We start from the raw sequence: 24,657 nt of genomic DNA on the forward strand, positions 1-24,657 counted from the left end.
CAAACCACATAAGCTAAGACATGGAAAGAAAGGAGTGCATTCAGTACTGGAAGTAAATGGAGGATTGATGCTGAGGAGGTAACTAGCTAACATCACTATAATGTTTATTTAAATTTTTTAAAAATAAAATTTACAACTTTAGTAATTAGACATACGATGGGTGAAATCCAATTTTAATCAGTTTGAGACTACCTCACAATCAGGCATACTTTTCTGCACATCACTTTAGGAATCTTGAGTTCTGTGTTTCATGAAATTAGTGTCTTTCTCATATGCTTAATTGGCTATGAGCTAAATCCTGAAAATGGTGATTCTCAATCCTGCTTACACCAGTATGACTTAGAGAGTTCTTAAAAATAAAGGTAAATAGGTTCCCAGTTAGACCTGTTGAATTAAAAACTTGAAGAAATGAGGCCAGAGTATCTCTATCTTTAAAAAGCTCTACAAGAGATTAATACCTGAACAGCATCGATTGTCATTGCACCATGGAATCCATCTTATCTCCACATCTTGTGCATCACTATTATTTTCTGGATAGCTATAGGACTAAAATGAATCATTGCCAAGTTCTGAAACATCAGTTGCATCTGACTATAAGATTTAACATGAAACACTATATCATTCAGAAAACTCATTATACTACTTATTAGTAGTATAAAATATTTTTCCAAAACTATCTGTTCAAATTATAACCAACTAACTTATTCAGAAACCACCTCTAATACAAATATTTTTCTTTAAAATATTTTTAATGAGAACTGGAATTTTTACAAATTATTTTAAAATAGACCTTAATAGGAAAAAATGGTATGCAGACTAGTTAGTGTTAAGTTTCATTGCCTTTGGCTTCTTTCAAAACTTTATTTTCAAATATATTATAGAATGTTAAAATTATTTATTTTCTTTGTTCATTAGAAACTTGACATATTTCAAGATCGGGAAAAAACAAAAAAAAATAATTTAAAGGGGGATTAAAGTTATTATGGCTATAAGAATGTTTTAACCAAAAAATATTCGTTGTATGTAACCTAGACCCTTATAGGTTAGATTTTCTTTGGGTTTAGTTTATTTAAAGTTTATATAGCACAGAGACATTAGAACTAAATTTTTCAGCAATTGAAAAATTCAGCATTTCCTGGGCCTTGCTGGTCTTTCAGGAACACAAATTTTGGAACATGTGCCAAGTGGCCCATTAGCAGTCCTCAAAGCCATCTTTAGAATGCAGTCCCACCTGGGCTGTCTTGAATTTCACACTCAAATGACTTAGATAAGAAACAAAAATAGTGTTTAAAAATTTGTTCCAAAATAGTACACATCATGATAGAGTGAAATAAGCGAAACTGTATCTATTGCTGTTAACATTTCATTTCCTGGGAACTGCTTCGAATGCTGTATGAGGATATGTACAAAACAGCAGTAATAACAGGTGAAATACCTCATGTAGCTCGAGAGTTCACTGTGAAGTCCCATTAAGACTCAGACGTATCCTATAGTCATATTTTAATGAACATATAAATTGTATTTTGCTATTTTACTTGTCATTACATTATTCATAACATTCAAAATTTGAATCAGAACTAATCTTCAAATAGTCTGTTTTGTGGCATAAGAGAATTATTATTGCCATTTTAAAGTTTAAGAAAGAAAATTCAAAACTCAAGGTGTTGATAAATTTAACTGAAATCATCATTGGCCTAATGTTTTAGTGCAAGTGTCTTTGGGATTTTAATTAGCGTAAAGTAGTCACACAGTACCTGGGACTTCGTGTGCACTGAGGACATGATGCCAATATCGTCATCACCATCGCATTGCTACCATCACCATGACTACTTTCACCTTTTACCTACTTTTTTTCTCTAAAGATAGTTTAATTTTGTTTCTCTTTGGTGGGAATCCACAGTTCATTGTTTTCATAACCCATTTTGTCCCTGTTAATATTCTACATGGATAATTTTTTTTAAATATATTTTTACTTTTGATATGGATATTCTTATTAATATACTAATTTCATCTTGTTCTAAACTACGAAAGAATAAAATTTTGAAGTTTCAATTTTATACTAGTGCAGTATAAACCATACTAAATATCCTTCATGGCTTGCACCAGTTTTCCTAAAGGGAAGACATGAGTATTATTATTCTAGTAATATATATGTGTATCTTACATTACATACATGTTTACATTTGCATTTATATCTATATCTACATATTGAAAGCCTTGCATTCACACTGAGATCACCAGTTCCAGTCCAGCGCCACAGGCTTCACCTAAGGAATCTTGAGTTCTGTGTTTGACCTCTGACATCCGTACCAGTCTTTACCCCCATCCCAACCCCCACCTCTGCATGCATGACCTCACCCCGCGTAGGCCCCAGATTTCTATGCCAGGCTGCCCCTGGTGCAGCGACACCTGCCTTGCTATCCTTGGGCTGTGATACCCCATACCGGGCCACCCTTCGAGGGAAACAGCCTGCTCACCCTATTTGGGATTTGACAAGCCATACTGACTCGCCCCTCTGAATGGATGACCCCATCCTGCTGAGGCTCTGACAGCCCCGCTTTTGTTAGCTCTCAATGCCCTCAGCAGGACATCCTGCTTACACAGTGGAGGGCCCTTACACCCAGAGGCCACCCCTCTGTGGGAATGCCCTCCTTGTCCTGCTCAGGATCTGATAGTCACCTCCAGGCTGCCCATCTGGGTTCTCTTTCTCCACACTAAGTCACCACTTCATATGGACAGTCTCTTCATCCTTCCCCGGCTGCTGTGCCCCTCCTCCATGAGGACGTCCTCCTCATCCTGCTTGGACTTAATAGATTTTTGTAAGTTAATGACACCTTTACAATTCCTCATGAGGGAGAGATGGTGATGGTGATGGCGATGCTAATGATTATGCTTATGCTGATAACGGTAGCAATTACCTTATGTCGGCCATGATACGGAGCACATGGCTATCCTCTATGTCACCAGTAATTGAGATACTTATTATTTCCAGATGTCTATAAAATGCCTACCAAGTAAAAATCCCAGAGTATTGCAACTAAGTATAATTTTTGGCCTTCTGGAATTAAAGACTGAGAGAAACTGTTTGAAACCGTGGAACTATCTGTGGCACTGAGAGATCCCTGACCTCTTGGATTCCTGGGTAGCTGGCTTGAATCTTTCTCACTTTTATAGGGTCTAAGTATACCTCTTACCTGTTCCTGAGGCTTTTCTTCTTTTTTTCCCCCATCTTTGTTGAGACCTAATTGACATATAACAGTATAAGTTTAAGATGCACCTTGTGTAGGTTTAAGATGTACCTTAAGGTGATTCGATATACAAAAGTAGTCTGAAATGCTTACCACAATAAGGTTAGTTAACATATTCTTTACCTTTCATACTTACTATTTTGTTGTTACGGTGATACTTTAAAGCTCTACTCTCAGAACAGTTCAGGTATACAGTACGGCATGTTTACCAGTAGTTACCATGCTGCGCGTTAGATCCCTGCAACTTACTCACCTTATAACTGAAAGTCTGCACCCTTTCACCAACTCTCCCCATTTCCCCCACCCCTCAGCCCTTGGAAACCACCATCCTCTCTCTTGTGTCTATGAGTTTAATGTTTTTAGGTTCTACCAAAAAAAGTGAGATTGTATAGTATTTGTCGCTCTCTGACTTATTTCACTTACATAACGTCCTAAAGGTCCATCCATGTTGTTCTGGCAAGATTTCTTTAATTTTTAAGGCTGTATAATATTTATCTCTCTCCTTCCTTCCCTCTCCCTCTCCCCACCCCCCTCTCCGTCACCTTTTCTTTATCCATTCATTTCTCGGTGGTCACTTAGATTGTTTCCATGTCATTATTGTGAATAATGCTGCAGTGAACATGGGTGTGCAGATACCTCTTCAAGATAGTGATTTCATCTTCTTTAGATACAAACCCAGAAGTGAGATTACTGGATCATGTTGTAGTTCTATTTTTAATTTTTGGAGGCATCGCCACACTGTTTTCCACAGCAGCTGCACCAGTTCACGTTCCCACCAGCAGTGCACCAGGGTTTCCTTTTCTCCACATCCCGGCCAGCACTCGTTATCTCTTGCCTTTTTGATAATGTCTGTTCTAAGGGATGCAAGGTAATATCTCGTTGTGGTTTTGATTTGCATTTCTCCGATTAATCAATTAACAATATCAAGTATCCTTTCATGTACTTGTTGGCCATCTGTATGTCTTTTTTGGGAAATGTCTATTCGGGTCCTTTCCCATTTTTAAATCAAATTGTTGGGTTTCTAGTTTTATTTTGTTTTCTGTGTGTGTGTTTGCTATTCTGTCATATGAATTCTTTATATATTTTTGGATGTTAACATATTATCAGATATATGTTTTGCAAATATTTTTTCTCACTCCATAGGTGGCTTTTTCATTTCGTTAATTGCCTTTTTTTTTTTTTTTTTTTGCTGTGTGGAAGCCTTTTAGTTTGATATAGCCCCAGTTGTTGATTTTTGCCTTTGTTGCTTCTGCTTTTGATGTCATATCTGAAAACCTCATTGCCAAAATTGATGTCAAGGCTCTTTTTTCCCCTATGTTTTCTTCAAAGAGTTCTATGGTTTCAGGTCTTACACTTAAGTTTTTAATTCATTTTCAGTTAATTTTTGTGAGTAGTGTAAGATAGGTGTCAGATTTCATTCTTTTATATGTGAATATCCAATTTTCCTAGCACCACTTATTGAAGAGTCTGTATCTTATCCATTGTGTCAAATATTAGTTGAATATATATGGTTAGGTTTATTTCTGGACTCTCGATTCTGTTTCATTGGTCTATTTGTCTATTTTTATACCAGTGCCATACTCTTAATTTCTATAGCTTTATAGCATGACTTAAAATCAAAAAGTTTGATGCTTCCTGCTTTATTCTTCTTTCTCAGGATTTCTTTGGCTATTTGGAGTCTTTCATTGTTCCATGTAAGTTTTTTTCCTGTAAAAATTGCCATTGGAATCTTGATTGCATAAACTCTAGACATGGCTTTTGGTAGTGCTGACATTTTAACAATATTAGTTCTTGCAATCCATGAACACGGGATACCTTTCCATTTATTTGTGTCATCTTCGATTTCTTTCATCAGTGTCTTGTGGTTTTCAAGTAGAGATCTTTGCCTCCTTGGTTAAATTTATTCCTAAGTATCTTATTGTTTTTGTTGCAATTGTAATAAAGGTAGACCCAGATGGACCTGCCGATGAGATCAGATGGGGGCACCTCTGCTCCACATGGTCACTCAGGAGTCCATGGTTCTTTTATCATGTTGCTCTATCACGTACTCCCTAGGACACAGGTCACCAGACTTATCCTTTAAAGGGCCAGACAGTAAATATTTTAGGCTTTACAAGCTACATATAGTCTCTGTCACATAGTCTTTTTTTTATTCAACTCTTAAATACTGTCCATTCTTAGTTGCTGGCTATATAAACAGGCCACAGACAAGATTTGGCTCACAAGCTGTACTTTACCAACTCCTACTCTAGGGCACTGTCATTATGGGGCTGTTCGAAGCTTAATCTCCATTTGTCCAGGTTCCAAGTGATGAAAAAGGGGAAAAGAGGTCAGAGAGGAGGCATGCCCAATGTCTGAAGGCTTAGACCTAAAAGTAAAATTCATTTCTTCTGCTTACATTCCATTTACAAGAGGTCAGTCATGTGTCTATACCTGATTCCAAAAGGATCTGAAAAATGGTAACCATGTGCCCAGAGGGAAGTGGACAGCAGATTTTTGTGGATAATTAGCAGTCCTTGTCACAACTAGAAAAAGAGATTGGAAGAAAAGAAGAAAACAAGAGAGGATGGTGTCACATGAGGCAAGGATTGATTTTCAAACAGGAAAGGGTAGTTGACTATTGAATGTTACTGCATGGTTAACTAACATGATACTTAAAACCTATTCGATTTAACACGCACGTATCAGTTGACCTTAATGAGGGTAGTTTTGGTGGAGTGCTGGGAGCAAAATGAGTTGAAGGATGAGTGGGAGCTGAGGGTATGGAGCTAATGTAGACAAACTTTTGATACTGAATAAGGAAAACATAACATAGAAGAAAAAAGTGGAAAGAGTAGGGTATCTGGAGGAAGGTTTGGGATCCAAAAAGTGTTTTTTAAAAATGTGAGCACAATGAGTATATTTAAGTATAGACAGAAATCTAGTGAAGAGAGAGATTTAGGATATGAGAGAAGGAGACACAGATTGTATTTTTAAGAATATTGAGGAAATAGAATTCAGATAACATGGAAAGAAATTGGTCTGGGATAGAAGGGATATTTCCTCTTACTACAGTATGCACATGTTTAACAAGAGGTAAGAATGAGTGAGGAGAAAAGGGATCACGTGATTTTAGGAGAATGGAAAATGCATAACCATTGAGAAAATGGAAAAATAAATTTACTAGAGAATTATAACAAGATTATAAGTATAACCAGATGATGGCCCAGATAAGGTTCCAATCTGCCCCATTAGGTGATTATTTCCCTAGTACGATGAAGGAGTTAAATTCATCCAGGATTAGCATTTTGCCAGCCAGCCAAGTATGTTGAATGGATAGAGAAGCAAAGAAGTTTAAGGCTAGAGAATGAATGAAATGATAGACTTGGAGTATAAACTTATGGGGGAGGAAGTGAGGATAGGAAGGGGCTGAGGAACAGGAAGTATAGTGTGAAGGGACTGGAGGTCCAGTCATAGTAAATGGTGTTGTGAGTAGTTGAGCGAGCAAATTAGATGGAAAAGAAGTTGCGCTTAGCACCTGGGATTTTTACTTAGTAATTTTGGTGAAGACCTCACTGCAGCCTCTAGTGATTCTGAGATCCAAGAAATAATGAGATTAAGAGAAAGAAACCAGAGATGAGAACGTAAGATAACTTAGTGCTCAGGGCTGTTTTCCTTGGTGTCATTTGTATGGAAACTTAATTCACCTGAAATCAGAGAGAGGTTAGGGGAAGTTTGTAGGCCAGGCGGAAATCTTCCAGAAGTGAGCAGGCCTTGCTAGATGGTTAGTAGTTAAAAATGTTGCTGAGGGGAAAGAGGATGGTCCAGTCAGATGACAGGAGCTTCAGACTGAACCGTGTGCTACCGATGTTTCAGGGATTTTGGAATGGAAACATATGCTTCAAAATTTTATAAGGATAAATTTGTGTCAGTGTTATAGGCAGGTTTGAGGGGACTTTATCCTATTCCATAATTTGTATCAGCTCCTACCGAAAGCCAGCTCAAGTAACAGTGGGAACTCTGAAGAGGAAGAGGGTGTGGGCCCCTCATTAGAGAGAAATGGCACAGGACACAGCCTCCAGCACCGGGGCTCACTTTCTTGATGAGCTGTTGGTGCTCCCCACTGTCACACTGCCACCCCACCGGTGCTCCTCCAGCAATTGCTTCCCCCTTCTGCCTCAGTAGAAATTTGGGACCTCACTGCTTTTGTAAATTGTGGAGAAAAAAAGTATAAGTTTGAATATTTGGATAAAGCCAGATTATAGAGATCCTTGAAAACTAGGAGATTTAGACGTATTAGTAAGAAATAATCCTACGTTCAGGAATTGCTGGTAACTCTATGCTTAACATTTTTAGAGCTGCCAAACAGTTTTTCAAAGTCACTGCACTGTTTTGCTGTCCCACCAGCAGTGTATGAGAGTTCTCCTTTATTCACATCCTACCCATTGCTTGTTGTTGTCTGTTTTGTTTTCTGTTTGTTTGTTTGTTTGTTTGTTGTGGCTTTCTTTAGCTATCCTAGTGAGTATAAAGCGGTTTTGATTTGCATCTCCTTAATGACTAATGATGTTGAGCATCTTTCCACATGCATGATGGTGCTTGATGGCATCTCATGTTTTTGAGGCTCTCCTCCTTTTCTTGATCATTCTCTGCTCAAACTGGACTGGATAATCTCAGTCGACCTATCTCCAAATTCGCTGATTCTTTCTCCTGCCAGTTCTAAAAATCAGAAGCAAGTAACAGACTGAGTGAGGAAGGATGACCTGATCGACCGTAGGATACGCCTCCTGTCCCTGCTCTCTGCAGCTGTCCCATCCCACGTTTCCCACTCCCTACCTCCATAGCAGAGAGCACAGGTAGTGGTGTACAGGAAGCGGTGGATTGAAGAAAAGCGAACATGCTATCGCATTGTAGAAATAAAGCGGTCTTATAGTGATCTATTTTCAAAGCACTTAGCATATATTAGCTCTTGTGATCTTATAACTGGACAGGACATGAACAAGAATCTCTGTTTTACAGTGGGGAAAAAAAATGGGTTCGCAATAGTTAAGTTATCCAGAGCCTTAAGGCTAGCGACAGGTAGCATTGCTCTAAGCTCTTCTGATTTCTTTGAACTATTAGCTGATAAGACGCTATTAGAGAACATTCGTAGTAAGGAAAAGCCAATTTTGAGATGCTTTCTGGAGGAAAATCGAATCACCAGGTTGTGTCTAGTTGGATATATGAAATTAAAAGAGAGAAGATGCCCAAGATTTCTAGCACGGAAAGTATAATTTTAGTACATTGCAATTAGCCAGGATACAAATGCTATTCTAATGTAGGAAAATAAAGATCAAGTTGCTGTTAATTCAATGAAAGAATCAGGGAAATAATTACTGAAGATTTAATTTAAGCCAAAAATGTATATAGTTTGTTAATTTTCCACAAGGTGTCAGCAGTACTTTAAATAAAAGCAGTTTAGCAGTTTTTTGGAATGGGATATCTGAATTTGTTAAATATTACACAGCTGGGAATTTATTATTATGTTTATTTTTTCTACCATCATATTGTTTGTACTTCAGTATCTCGACAAATTTCATGTATTATGTAGTATTTAGTATTCAGTGTTTTACCACGTGCATTGTTTTAATCTTCCAGCCTACTGCAGAGTTACTTAACTGTAACACTAAAGTTTAAGTTTTGACTTTTCTGAAGACTCAAAATATGTCAGAGAAACCAGGTCAGCAGGGGGCAGCACCATCTTACAATGTTTAAATTTTGGTCATTTGAATGGACCACGTAGAAACAGAAGGATATGAAGAGTGTGGACCACGGTTTTTCAGGTTTTTCAAGCATTTGCACCCTCTATTTCAAATGAAATAATATTTGTAGCTCAAATATATAAAGCAGATAAAAGTGATATTTTACTAGCAGAAATCCGATTTTATAATGTTTACTTTTAAGGCCAAACACTGAAAATATGGAGCTGTTTTGATGAACAAAATTTAGAATGAAATTTTAGGGATGGTGCTATTTCTATCTTCCTTTTACAGAGAAGGAAATTCGAGTTTCAAGGAAATTTTAAAACATGGTCGTCTACAGCCATACCACCCTGAACATGCCTGACCTTGTCTAAAATATGGCCAAGGTCACATATAAACCCAACTGTCACTCCAAAGCACAGGTCCTACAATTAAACAAGTTTTGGTAACAATGTTTTAGTCTTAGTTTAGCTCTAAAATTTAACCCATTTTTTTTTTGAAATTACACTATATATGGAAAAGTCCGAGTCACACTGTTTAAAAAGTTACAGTTACAAATGGTAACTTTTTTTAAACAGCTTGCCCTGCAGCCTCCAAATACTTCTCAATTAAACAGAAATGGCAGGTGACCCTGTAGTCCAAAATGTAAATAATAATGAGTTAAACCTACAATACAAGTAAACACAGTGGTGTTCTCTAATACGTTAGCTAGTGGTGCAACCACTAAGGAGGTGGACGGTTACTCCACGTTTTTAAATGAAGGAACTAAAACATGGGGATGCTAAATACCTTGCCCAGAGTCACGTTCCCATTAGTGACAGACCCTGGTAGTCTGACTCCAGAGCTCGCTTTCCTCACCAGTATATTGTACCGCCCCTATTTTAATACTAATTTGTGTGTGTGTATTGTTGTTTTTAAATAGTTAAAACTATAGTTTAAAAAGGAAATTCAACATATTCCACTAACCACAGTTGGAAAACTAGTAGCTGTGGATAATAGAATATAAACTTAGAAGGCATTTAAAAATAATTCGGGGCTATTATTTTCTAATTGTCATTCTATTTAGTTTTCCAATAGTAAAATTATATGTATACACACACATATATATAGAGAGAGAGTAGAATTTCTGTTAAAAATATGGAATTAAATCATCTCATTTGAAACAAAGAGAACATTTCGGACATATGGAATATACCAACTTACACAGGAATAACTATGATTCCAGCACTCTACTAGTTTAGTGACCAATTTTTAAAAGCTCATGCCTCCCCCAGATGTATATTTAAGGGCATTCTTGGGTGTAGAATCTTAACTACCTTAGCAACCCAATATATGTGACTCACATATCTCAGAGAAAGAAAACTTTTGCAGTTTTCAGAAATGTGACAGACGAAGAAGTCAGCTACATGAATTTTAAAACAAAAATCATAATTCTTAATATGTGCTAATGCTGTTAGGTTACAGAAATCTTCTACAATTACTCCCACTATGTTTCTAGATCTTCAAGATTGATTACCATAAATCAGATATTTTTAATTCCTGAAATTGTTGATATGACTCGTTTCGGAACTCATTGAGTTCTTTCAGAAGTACCATTCTGAATTCTCTGTCATTTGAGTTGTGTATTTCTATATTTGTGAGCTTATTTTCCAGAGATTTTTCTCTTTCTTTCTGAGATGCCTTGTCATCTTGGTTGTTCATGGTGTTTAATAGATTATTTCTCTGCCTGGGCATTAATGGAAATATATTCTGCTTTTTTTCCAGAAAGATTTATTATATAAAGGTGTCTCTTTAGCCTGCTGCAAAGAAGGCGCTTTTCTTTTGATTTCCAGTAGGTGGCATCTAAACCTCTTGGATCCCTGCTTTATATAAAGCCTTAATATGCCTTTTCATTTTCTTATAGATATTTAATCATGCTCGCTACTCTGCTCCAGTCCCTGTGAGTGTTAGCAACAGTTTTAGTAGCATTTGCTCAGATTCCTCTGGGGCTCCGCGGTGTTTGGTCTGGGAGGGTAATGGGGGAGGGGCCCTCTGGGCTGGGAGCTGGGGGCTGCGGCGCAGCCTCGGTTTTGCAACCCGAGCGGGTGAAAATCAGCTGTTGTTTTCCTGCCTCTTGCTTCTCTGCTTTCTGCCCTGACGACCAAGCGCAGCCGCCAGCTGTGTGGAGCTCACAGCTTTCCTAGATAGGGTTCAGGGAAGTCGCCACACCTTCACCCCTCCTCCTACTCCTACTGGGAGCTCCGGAGGCTGCATAGGCAGCTTCTTTATTTCTCCCAGTCCACTGCCCGACATCCGGGTTCTGACCTGTGGTAGCTCTTATGCGCAGATCCTGCACTCAGATGTGCTGGTGTGCAGTTTGGGTGTGTTTCTGTTGAGTTTTAAATGTTCAGCTTATTGTTGCAAGAGGAGAGATCTGAGGACATCTCTCTGCCATGTTTCTCCAAACCTCCTCATAAATCAGGTATTTTTAAAGTCTATTGTTTTACTACAGAATAAAAAAAAAAATTGCAATTTATGGGGTAAGATGTAAAATGTACACAGACAGACTACAAGTACTGTCTCAGGAAGAGACTATCACTAGCCCAACAGAGTAAATTGTGACCTCTGCCCAGGCACTCGGTCACACCATGTGTTTGGCCTTATGTTATTTTTCTAAGACATAGATCTGAGCATGGGACTATCCAGTTTAAAATGCCACGTTTGCTTTCCACTGCTTATAGAGTAGGTCCAGTTTTTCTTACCACATTTTATGCCTTCCACAACTTATTATTTTATTCAACAGTATTGATTAAGTGCCTGCTGAGTGATTGGTACGGTACTAATTTGGAAACATGCAAAGATGAATAAAACAAAGGTTCTGCCCTCAAGGGACTTATAGTCTAGTAGGAAAGAGTGCAATGTGGTAAGTCTCTGGCAGAAATGTTACCAAGTGCTAGGTGAGTAAAATTTGTCTTCAACCTTCCTGTCTAGTTATATTTTCCACCCCTCTCCTCACTTAGACCAGCCACACCGGATCACTTTACATGTACCAAATCCACTTTTGGGCCTTAGCTCATATTCTCTGTCTGAAAAGTCCTTCCCTATGCCTATTGAAATCTTTTTAGGGCCAACTTCAAATCTCTCTCTCCTCAGGAATACAGTTTCTGATATCCCAGAGTTAATCACATTCACTTATATTCCCCCATAAAACCTCTAGACATTTTATCACAGTCTGCCTTGAAATTGGTTCACCTCCTCCCTAGTACAGTACCTCGTGCAGAACAGACGTTCCATAAACTTTTATACGACTCAGTTTCCAAATAGTTCTTTTGTGTTTTCTATTGTTTCCTTCGATGTGATAAAACAGTGTGTGGCCTATTAATTACTTTTTGCAGCTAGCCTGAAGTCTGGCCACAAATAAATTCAAGATTGTGAGATGAAGATGAATGTTTCTAAAAATTTTTAAACAATGTAAATATTAGCTATGAGGATGTAATGGACACTATCGGTTTTCTACCAGTATGTTATCCTCATTACTTCTCACCTAAATGACATACTGTTTTGTCCAGGTAGCCAAACCTAGACCATACAGAATTCCCACAGAAAAAAATACACCCCTTTAAAGATGAACTCAGATTTTTAAAAAGTCTAACCAGAAAGAAATGATCCACAATGACTCACAGTCAGGAGACCCAAAAGATAAGTATATTGGCATCTCTAGGACATGAACTAATAGAACACTGTGAAAAATATAAAATAAATATGCTTTAAATGAATAAAGAGCTAAAAGAAGTACTAGAAACCATAAGGAAAAAAACATGACAATATGGGAAAAGAGGCAGATTTAAATAATGACCATATGGAACTTCTAGAATGAAAAATAGAGTCCTTAAAAATAGAATCAATGAAAAATATGAATAAAAGGGTAAGGAGAGAGGAGGGTGGAATGAGAATGTTAAGTAAGTTGCTTAAAAGAACTCCAGAATGAGAGACTAGAGAAAATATGAGGCAATATTTGAAATACATACATCATCAGATTGAGAAAGCACAGGCCCTAAGTAGGATTATCAAAAATAAATCTACACCTATAAAAATAACACTGAGAGGATGAAACACCAAAGACAAAATGATAGATGTAACCACAGAAAATATAAGGGAACAAAATTTGTCTGATGAAGGCCTCTCAACAGCCTCAAAGACCAGAAGTCAGTGGTATAATACCTTTGAGGTGCCAAGGCAAATGAACTATCAACTTAGAATATTATAACCACGTAACTTGTCGCTTAAGGGAGAGTGCAAACTCCAGATATTTTCAGGCAAAGACCGAGAGAGTTTACCGCTCAGACCTTTGCTGAAATAATTACTGAAGCATATACTTTTATAAGAAGAACATCGAATTCAAAAGGAGGAAATGAAATGGAAGAAGTGATGATGAGCCAAGAGTTTGGTAAACATATCCAAAATCTAAATAAGCAGAGATAGATCAAGCCGAAAAATACTAGTAAGGATATGGAAGCTGAGGAACACTTACCAAGTTTGATTCAGTGGATGTATGTGGAATCTCTATTTAATAAATGTAAGCATATGTAGAAGAGTTTCAAATGTCAGCCATATGGCTGAGAAAGTCTAGGCCACAGAGGAAGTTTCTACAAATATCAAAGAATCAATATATAAACTTCATTCCTTGACCACATTGCAGCGAAATAAGAAATTCATCCAACAAGTGTCTGTTGCACATATACTGCATGCCAGACATTGTTCTAGTTATTTAGGGTACATTAAGGAAAAACAGAAATAAATTTTGACCTGCATAGAATTTAATTCGTTAAGGAGAGGGAGAGAGCAAGATACCATAAACATAATAAATACAATAAGTATCTGGTATGTGAGAAGGTTATAGTTATTATGTGGGGCAAGGAAGAAGCAAGGTGAGTAGGATCAAGACTGCCAGTGGGAAAGGAGATGTAAATTTAAATAAGAAGTCAGGATAAAGCTCATTGGGAATGTAACACATGAGCAAAGACTTGGAAGAGACATGAGATTAGCCATGTCCCTATCCAAGGAAAGAACATTGCAAGCAGATGGAACAGGCAAGCCTGAGAGCCCAGAGAGTGTGTGTGGTTTTCGAGGAATGGCAAAGAGACCCTTTTAGCGAAAACTCCATGATTACGGAGTAGAATAGTAGATGAGGTGAAAGAGGCAGTCCTCCTACCACTCCCATCGCCTGAATCTGTATATTTGCATAAACAAACAGAAAACTTCTTAAATTAACTCATGATCAGAGAAGAAAACATAATGGAAATTAGAAATATTTAGAATCAAACAAAATGAAAACACTAGTAAATGTGAGGTGCAGCTATCACAGTATTCTAGGGAAATGTATAGCCTTAAATATATCTGTAAGAAAATAAGAGTATCAATTGATGAGCTAAGCATTCTTCAACTCAAGAAGTTAGAAAAGGAAAACAAATTAATAAAAGAAAAATAGTAAAGAGGTTTAACAAAAGCAATAGCTGGCTTTCTGAAATTAATAGTAAAATGCATAAACCCCTGGAGATATTGATGAGGAAAGGAAAAGAAGCACTATGTTAAATGAAAAGGAGGACTTAATCACCAATTCAATGGAAATTACAAAATCATAAAGAGAATAACGGTAGGAAAATAAATTTGTAAACTTCAATGAAATGAGCAGTTTTTTTGAAAAATGTAAATTTCTAAAAAGTGACTTAAGAATAATAAAAATATGAAAACATTACCACTAAGAAGTTCAATCAGTAGTCAAAAATATGTTCATAAAGAGAAAAAGAAAATAAGGCTGCATTACAAAGGGAAGTTTTACTCAACTCTCCTGGAGTAATGCGTATTTGATGAAAAAAATATATATGTGCTTATATGTGTATGCACTTATATATGTATATATATGTGTATATATATTTTTTTCTGAATTCAGTGCTTAGTTTGGAAATTCTGCACCTATATGCTTATAAGTGGGATTGGCTTATAAATTTTTTCTTATGTTCTTGTCTAGTTGGTGTCAAAATTACACAAGTCTCAAAAGAAAAGTTAGGTACTTTTGCTTTTCATTTTCTGAAATAGTTTCTATAGCATAAGAGTTATTTGAGAGCATGAAAAAAAATTATAAACCTTATTAACTGATCTCCCAAGACTATGTGCAGAAATACCAAATTAAATATGTGCGCAGTAAATACAGCAAAAAATTGGTGCATGTATACATACATGCATATACCTATATGTACAAACATAAATTTTGATCAGAGCAGGATTTTTTCATGATCATTTCTACATAAGGCTGTAGTCAAATATTGGTAACATAAAACATTGTTTTTATTTGTTCCACAATTAGTTTTTTAACATCTTAAATCTCATCAATGCGTTTTCTGTGTTAACATGAAAAAACTTTCTTTATGAAAGAGGAAGTGAGAATTTTCTTTTTCTTTTTTTTCCACTCTGTCACCTAACCTGAAGGTCAGAGCTGTGTTCACGGAACCATCTTTTCCTCTTCCTTGGCTCTTGCAAGGCTAAGGACTACAGACCAACCCAGCAAAGAGCATGAGGGAAGTAGTCTCAACTGGAGCAATGGTAGCGACATTGTCCGCTTCTTGGTAGTGTGGGTAATAGTCCTCACTAAAGGCCCAGGGGAAAAAGCAGGAACAACTCAGTTGAATGGGCTCAGTAACAGACATGTTTTTTCTGCCTAGCATCCATATCTTCTTCTCGTGGCCACAGTATTTTACTTGGGAGACTAACCTGCCCCTGTACTTCTGATGAAGTGACTTTATTACAAAGCCCTGGAATTAAATTTCATGGGCCCCAGCTAGCCAGGTGAGGGGTTTTGGTTGGAGCAATCAGAATGCTGTCTTCTTCTTTCTCACAACACTCAGAGCTGCTAAAAACTGCCTGTCAACTAAGAGGGAAAAGTCTACCTGAGAATAATGCCAAGTTTGGGAAATAAACCTGAGAAATGGAGAGGGAGAACTGGTTCCTGGGGACACAGGTTGAGGCCTGGGTCAGTGAGTGCCTGAAGCTACCTACCTCTGTACTCACTATTGTGTTACAGAAGCCAGTGAATTTCCTTGTGTCGCTTAAACCAGTTAAAGTCTGATATTCTGTTGCTTGCAACCACAAGTATCCTGATTCCAACACTACTCTGAAATTTAAACTATCCATCCATCCCCTGCTCACCTAGTAAGTTAGCCTTTAGACTTTAGAGTCAGCGGGTATTTTTACGTCTACCAAAATACAGAATGGCTCTCCTTTACACTGGGCTGGGGAGGGAGGGGAAGATTTGGAGGAGTTATGCTGTTGCCTTTGGTAATCTCTTCCTTACCTGGCCTGATAAATGCTCAGTGCCTCGGGGCTACGAAAGGGCCCGAGGAGGCGCATTGCTGCTGGGGAGGAAACTCGCCATTGCTGCCAGCTCCAACATTGCAGGGTGACCTCTCTTGTCACACTTCGGGACTCTCGTGTCCTCATCGGCACTCATCGGAAAAGTCTAATGGAAGTGTTTCATGTGTAAAATAAATTAGAGACCAGAGAATATCTTTCAGCCACAGTGAAAATAAGTTCAAAAGAAACTATTCAAATTTATAGTAATTATTATCGAATGGTCCATTTTACCTTAAAAATATTGAATACACATGGTTACAAGCAAGATGGAATCAGTTTAGTATCCAGATATTTACTTAATAAGAGTCCTGTTGTATTTTTAACCTTATGTTTTTCTCTATATATTTATAAGTCCCCACATATTTTTAACCTATTAGCACCATTAAGGACATATAATGGCTTATAAGCACAAATTCTGCTTATGATAAACAATATAGAGAGTTTATTCATTTCTCTGAAAAATTAGTTTTTTTCTACCTTCACAGGATTTCACCTAATCCTTCACCCTAGGGCAGAGGACTCAGGAGGAAGGAATGAAATATTAAAAAGAAATGAAATACTATGTTTGAGGGGAAGAAGTTATACTTTTACTTTGGGGAGCCTGTGGGACTATTCCTTTAAGTAGACCTAATTATGATTGGGATTTGTATGACTGTGGATTAATCACCTGCAGTTACTGCCACCTAAGCAAGCCCCAGTTATAAATTAATGATGGGCCTGCAAAGAGAGTAGATAGAGATTGCTGAATGCAAACCAAATGGAGCGGCATTTCCTGAGGAATAGAGGAAAGATGCCGCTGGAGTGTATTGTATCTGTACTTAATTTGTCTTTACTGCAACTACTCTCTTTATGTGAGTTGTTCTATGCTGCTTTAGTTGTGCTCAGTGATCTCCTTAGACGGCCACTCCTACACCCATCTTGAACTGATGGCAGTGGAAAGGCCATGAGATGAGCGCTTTCTCCAAGGTATGAATTCAGGATGGACACTTGTAGACCATAGGTTTCTTTCTGTTAAACACGACTCTATTTCAGCAGAACTTACTAAAATAGAACGTGATCACCAAGGATCTTATCTCTCTTGCTCTTCCGTTGGGCTTGAAGACAAAAAAGGCCTTTCCCAGGACTTTGTGGGGACATCACTTTGTTCTTCAAAATTGGCAATGTGACGTCTGTGTGCATAAGAAAATATTAGATTCACATTTTATTATCTGACAGGTTAATGTGAAAAATACTGTATTGTGAAAAATGTATCTCACAGTATTCTAACAGATGCTGCTAGTATAATAGCCTAATGTAGCAAGTGCACCAACTGTGCTCAAGCATGTTTTTGACACTATTTTCATAAGTGATGATATATCCTAATTGAAACTTACTAAAATTATGTTTTCTCCTCCAACTGTCATGAAAACATACCAAACTATGTGTTTTGTGTACCCATGATTTACGAGTATGAGATGTTACATTTCTTATGGCTTTCCCCTCTGGAGTTTAGAGTTAAATTTGAAAGTAAGATTTTATTCCTCTGAATATTAGTCCAGTGCGTTAATTCAGTTCCCAGGTATATAATACTTCTCTTTCATCACTTATCTATCCAACCATAGATTCCGACGTGAAGATTTGTGTAAAACATGTTTAGATTTTTTTTTTAATATCTCTAAAACTTTTTAAATTAAAATCTGTTAGAAAAAATAATTTATAGTTTTTTTTAAGTCATGGAGTGAATCCCTTTAGAAATCTTCAAAGAAAGTCCTGAATATTTCTTTTTATCATTGCATGTTAATTTGTATGTATTATATCCTTGCATCACGTAATTCTTTCATTAAATCTTTTTCTTACAAAACCCAGCACATGTTAGAAAAATGTAAAAAACAAGAAATGTACAACTCATGTAATTACCACCTAGGTCAAGAAAGAAAACATTACCAGTAACCCCAGAAGGCCCCAGCATGCCCTTCCCAGTCACTATTTCTTATCTCCCCACCCCTAGAAATAACCACAGTTTTGACCTTTTTATATATTAATCACTTTCTTCCTTTATAGTTTACCACCTGTTCCTGCCTCTGAGATACTGTGGTTAATTTTTGCCTGGTCTCTATTTTGTTTTGGTTTTGGTTTTTTTTCTTTTGAAATTTACATAAATGGAATACACAGCTAAGTATCCTGTTAGGTTCAGCACTTTTCACTCAAAGTCATATTTGTAAATATAGCTGGAATTATTTTTTGTTACTGTATGGGGTGGGTGTGTGTGTGTGTGTGTGTATACATACTATATGTACAGTTTAGTTGTATGAACTCACCACAAATAATCCATTCTGCTGTTTGGGGCCATTATAAATAATTGATGTGGGCATTCCTTCATATGTCTTTTGATAAACATTGCATATATTTCTGATGGGTGTATATACTTACATATGTATAGATATACGTCTATGAGTGGAATTGCCAGGTCATAAGGTATGTGTCTTTTTAAAAGCCATATGACTTTGCACAACCACCAGTGGAAAATGAGAGTCCCTGTTGCTTAGCATCCTCCTCATACTGTTGTTTTGGCTTATCTATTGTTTAGTGTTACCCCAGTGGTTTTAATTTCCATTTCCCTGATTATTAATGAAGTTGAATATCATTTCACATAGCGATTGGCCATTCCTTTATGAAATTCCTGGTTTAAGTGTCTGACTGTTTTTATATTGTGTTATCTTTGTCTTATAGATTTGTAGGTGTTCTTTACATGTTCTGGATTTGAGCTAATTATGGAACTATGTGTATTATAGCAGCAATTCCCAACCTTTTCGGCTCCAGGGACTGGTTTCATGAAAGACAGTTTTGCCCCGGACCAGGGTAGGGGATGGTTTGGAGATGATTCAAGCATATTACATTTATTGTGCACTTTATTTCTATTATTATTACCTTGTAATAGATAATGAAGTAATTACATAACTCACCATAATACAGAATCAGTGGGAGCCCTGAGCTTGTTTTCCTGCAACTAGGTGGTCCCATCTAGGGTTGATGGGAGACAGTGACGCCCAAAGTGTGTTGCTTATGCCCAGTCTACTCCATAATCTTGTTTTGGTCGCTGTCACTGCAGAAAACCCTGCTTCACAAAGATAGGATGCTGGAAATGGAAGCAGGCTTTTCTGTGCTTTTGTGGCCATCTCGGGATATTCCCCCTTAACTCTGATCCAGAAGGTGTGGAGATTTGGAGTTGTCTCAAACAGACTTTTAAGGCCACCGTCATTTGCGATCTCAAGCAGTTGGTCCTCTTCTAGCACAGACAGAGTCGATTTACCCAGCTTACTCATAAATGGGTTGCAGGTCCATTCCTTCCCAGTTTAGGGTCTTTTGCGGTTGGGAGGTAATGCTCAGACTCTTTTGAAAGCTGAGACGTGATCATGCATGAGCTGGGAGAAAGAAGCCCTGGCTCAGTCACTTTCAAAATCCCCACTAATGTTTGAAACACATCGAAGATCCCAATGTTCACTCATCACCCCCATAATTCCAGTTTGGCTTTGAATGCAGCCACTTTATCTACCAATGTGAACATAGTTGTTCTCACCTGAAGTGAAAGATTGAGTTGGTTAAGCAGGTTGAATACATCACACAAGTAAGCATGTTTCGGGACCCATTCTGTGTCACCGAAATGTGCTGCCGGGGTGACCGTCTTTCTAAAATCTCTGGAGCGGCTCTCGTAGCTCGTCTGAGCCGGTGGCCACCTGTAGAAAGAAGATGCGTGTGCTCCGCGTCCATCTCTCAGAGCTGCACGAACAGACGTGAGCTAAGGCTGTGTACTGTAATGCGGTTGTCATTTTAATCACCTCCTGCAAAACGTTGTTAAGTTCAGGTGACATTTTTCAGCTAGCCAGCATTTCTCTGTGGATGACACAGTGCGTAGACTCACATTCAGAAGTGACCCCTCTGACCTGAGCAGTGAAACCAGAAAGCCGTCCAGTCACGGCAGCCACTCCATCCACGCATGTACCGACACGAAATGACCAATTCGGCTTTCCAGATATGTAATCATTTGAAGGCTTGAATAGTTCTGCAGCTGTGGCATTGGTTGGTAGAGGTTAATTTTCATTTATTTCTATGTGGATAACCAGTTGTCCTACCACTATTTATTAAAAATATTATCCTTTCTCCAATGCCTAGTGGTCCACCTTTGTTGTAAATTGAGTGTCTGTATATGCATAGATTAATTGGTGGGCTTTCTACTTTATTAGTTTGTTTTACATTGTTTTTGTCACATTATCTTAAATGATATAGCTTTATAATAAATTTTGATACTCCCTAGAGCACAGCCTCCTACCTTATATATTTAATTTTATTATTTTTATTGTGGCTAGAACATTTAACATGATATCTCCCTTTTTTAAGTGTACAATACAGTATTAACTGTAGGTGCTGTGTTGTATAGCTGATCTCTAGAATGTATGCATGTTGTCTAACTGAAACTTTATAGCCACTGAACACAAATCTGTTTCTCCCTCTACCCAGCCCCTGGTAACGGCCATTCTGCTATCTTCTGTGAGTGTGACTATTTTAGATACTTCATGTAAGTGGAATCACGCAGCATTTGTCTGTGAATGGTTTGTTTCACTTAGTATAATGTCCTCCAGGTCCATCTATTTTGTCACATTGCAGTATTTCCTTCTTTTTCAAGTCTGAATAATATTCCATTGCTTGTAGATACTACATACATTTTCATATTCGCTTGTCAAGCTCCACAAAGAGATATGTTGAGATTTTGATTGTGATTATATCAATTTAGATTATTTTAGAAGGAATATTACAAAACTGAGTCTTTTACTATATTAAAATATATCTGTGTAGAACTTTTAAATTCCTTTCAGTAATATTCATAGTTTTCTGTATAGCGGCCTTGCATATCATTGGTTATATTTTATTCCTAGGTATTTTACATCTTATATTCTAATCCTATTTTAAAATAAATTTTATTTTCAGATTTGTTGCTGGCATTCAACAATGTACAGATTTAAAAATTTTACTATTATATGCAACTTTAACTTATCTACAGACTTCTTTAACTTTCCTGTTTACATAATTACATAATCTGCACATGATCTCTGTCAAATCTCCTCTTTCAGCTCATTTGGGTAAAACTAGCATTATTCATCAGAATTCACTAGTGAAGCCATCCAGCTAAAGTTTTTTAGTTTTGTTCATTGTTTTGAATAGGTTTTGATTTGCAAATTCAACTTTTTCAATAAGACTATTTAAATATTCTATTTCTTCTTGCGTGCATTCTGGTTATAGTTTTCTAAGAATATGTCTGTCGTATAAACATTTTGAATCTATTGCAAGGAATCTGTCCATACTATCCTTTCATCTTTTTATGGTCTGGAGACAATGTAGTGATGTCTCCTTTTTCATTTCCGGTATTTGTTATTTGGGCCTGCTCTCTTTTTTTTCTTAATTGGTGTCTCCAGTGTTTATTTTTATTAATCTTTTCATATAACTCATTTTCATTAATTACTCATGGGTTATTTAGAAGTGTATCCTTAATCTACAAGTATATAGAGATTTTTTTTTTTCCACTAGAAGACAGCTTGGATTTCTGGTTGATTAACAGACATTCCAAATGATGTCCATAATTTAAAGTTAATTGTTATTTGCTTAATTTTTTGTAAATATGTTTGTAAAAATTCCACTGAAAGCTTGAGAAAATGTATATTCCGTAAGGTATGGTGTTCTGCATGTTACCGTTAGGTCAGTTTTGCTTATCGTGATATTCGGATCTCCTACACCTTTACTGTATTTATTCGTCTGCTTGTTCAGTCAGTGCTGAAGGAAGTGTGCTGAAGTCCCCACTGGTTTTGAATCTACGTGTTTCTTTTTCTAGTTCTGGAAATTTTCGCTCTATATTTTGAGCCCATGTTATTAAATGCATACAAATTTGGAATTATTTTATCTTCCTTGGTAAATTGAAAGTTTTATTATTATTGAGTGTATCTCTTCGTCTCTAAGTAATGGTTGTTGCCTTCAAGCTAACCTGTAGTGGTACTAATGTATCTACATCAGGTTTTTTTTTGCTGCTTGTTTGGATCTAAGTATTTTCCTTTTTTTTTTTTTCAACTTTCTCTGTCTCTGTGTTTTACATATTGGTTTATAAATAGGAGATTGTTTTATCTTTTTTTATTTTAAATCAAAGTGTGCCAATCTTTGTCTTTAAAGACACAGTTAAGACACTTACATTTAATGTAATTGGAGTCTAAATCTTTGTCAGTTTTTGAAGATCACTAAGTCTTTAAACAATGTTTCGTATTCAGAAAATAGTTCGTTAACACCTATAAGTTTAACAAATTTATCTTCTCTGATTTGTATATAAATATGCAGGTATTTATGAAACCTCATCTCTTATTATTTCTTTGACTGCTGTATAATGAAGAGAGATCCAGGGACTAAAATATGCTAAGAACAATACTCATAATCCTAGTGTTTTGGGTATTTTGCTTGCAACCCTTGTCTTCATTATGATTTACCTGCCTAATTCCAATAAACACAGCATTAACAACATACCTTTTTTACCAAACACTATAAAGGCTTCACTTTCGATTGCAGGGCTGCGACTCCCAAATGAGCGTGTCAGAGGTGTCCTGCAGTGAAAGTACGTCCTCATGTCAGTCTCTTGAACATGGCTCCGTTCCAGAAATTCTCATCGGCCTGCTGTATAACGCCACGACCGGACGACTATCAGCAGAAGTCATAAAAGGCAGCCACTTCAAAAACTTGGCAGCAAACAGACCACCCAGTGAGTGGAAGACATTTTTTTTAATTCTCATGTTTTCTGCACTTACGGGACTCTCAGTGGTAAAAGCTTCAGTCCTATCATTTAGCCTTAACTGATCAAAATGAAATGGTGTAATCAGCTAATCCGTTTCATGTTTTCTATTTCCAGTCATTTGGGAAGTAGAAAATTTGAAATGCAAAATATTAATTGTATAGTGACAAGACTTTTAATTAATTTTTCATAGTGTCAGCAGAATAAATTATTCCTATCATAACCATTATCTTCTAATGCCAGAAAAAGTTACAGGGTTTTTTAAAGTTAATAGTATTCCACGAATATGATCGGGAATATGTGTAGCTATTATTACCTGAAGATTGATGTTGTGTTTTCTGTCTGCATGCAGTACTATGAAAGAATGCATAAACTTCTGTATTTTTCCTTCTTTTCTCCCATAACAATATAAGAAGAAATTGTTTCTTCACATTTTTTCTCCTTTGAAATTATAAATTCAGACTACTACTAAAGTCTTTTCTTAAATGGAACGTGCTTTGCCTCTTCCAAGACAGACAAAATAAAGAATAGTTTGGTATTGAGCCTGAATGCTAGGAAGGGGGAGCTGGGTGGCATACCTCTGCCCACCTGTATCCCTCTCACTCTCCTGTCTTGTCACCTCTCTCCCAGCTCGGGGGAGTGTGGGTAAGTTATGGGAGCACAGAGAAAGTGTCACCCAGTATACCTGCAAAACTGTGCGTTGACATCTATAGAACTATACTGGGAAAGTAACAGTTTCTTTATACTTCTCTAAAATTAAAGTTGTTGTTAATGCCCTAAACTAAAACTATGAAATGAAATCTTAAATGATAATGGCCACCTTAAATTTCTTTAAAGATTTCTTACAGACTGGCTTAAAATAATCTTTTGCTCCAAGTATCAAATAATTCTTAAAGGAGAGGAAACATGTTCTACCCTTGAATTAAATTAACTTTACTTCTAAATGTCCTAAAAATTATTTTTTCAATCAATGTGAAAAGTCATAAGAAGATATTTGGTTTGCTCCAAGTGGTATTGGAAACCTTGCTTCTTATATACATCACAGAATGTATCTATCCCTGAATTAAAGTCAGAAGGCCAATATTATGTTTATATTTCTGCCTTGGACAAGTGACCTAACTCCCCTAAGTCTGTTCCCTTGTACATAAAATTAAAGTTGTGTCTCTTACAGGATAACTGTGAAACTCAAATCAAATAAAAGTGAATTAAAGAAGGAAAGAATTATTATTGTTCCCTTTCTCTTTTCAAAAGGAAAAATTCAGAGGGAGGAAAGAAGCAATTACTAGAACAAACAGCTTTGGAAGTGTGACTTGGTTATCTTCATTAATACACACTTAGAATGCAAACTCAAATGGCCTGGGAAATGACTTATGAGCAAAATTTGTAGATGAAAGATGAGGAGCATGGAGGCTTTTGACAAATGCACAGGTGCATACCTGCGTTAAGACATGCAGATTTAAAAAATTTTTTGAGCACCGAACCAGATAAACAAAATAGTATTTGGGGT

The 24,657-nt window shown here is 36.9% G+C and overlaps 1 protein-coding gene across 4 annotated transcripts in view; it reads left to right on the plus strand.

Moving 5' to 3' along the window:
* SYT14 (synaptotagmin 14) overlaps nt 1–24,657 on the plus strand; it is a 174,673-nt gene that overhangs the window by 137,090 nt on the left and 12,926 nt on the right. For all 4 annotated transcript variants that reach the window (XM_016158562.2, XM_016158565.2, XM_036234468.1 and 1 more), the window contains one exon: nt 22,931–23,120. In XM_016158562.2, coding sequence (XP_016014048.1) covers nt 22,931–23,120 — 190 coding nt within the window. The remainder of the gene's footprint in view (nt 1–22,930; nt 23,121–24,657) is intronic.

This window comes from Rousettus aegyptiacus, unplaced genomic scaffold (assembly GCF_014176215.1).
Source record: "Rousettus aegyptiacus isolate mRouAeg1 unplaced genomic scaffold, mRouAeg1.p scaffold_m13_p_17, whole genome shotgun sequence".
Classification (NCBI taxonomy): domain Eukaryota; kingdom Metazoa; phylum Chordata; class Mammalia; order Chiroptera; family Pteropodidae; genus Rousettus; species Rousettus aegyptiacus.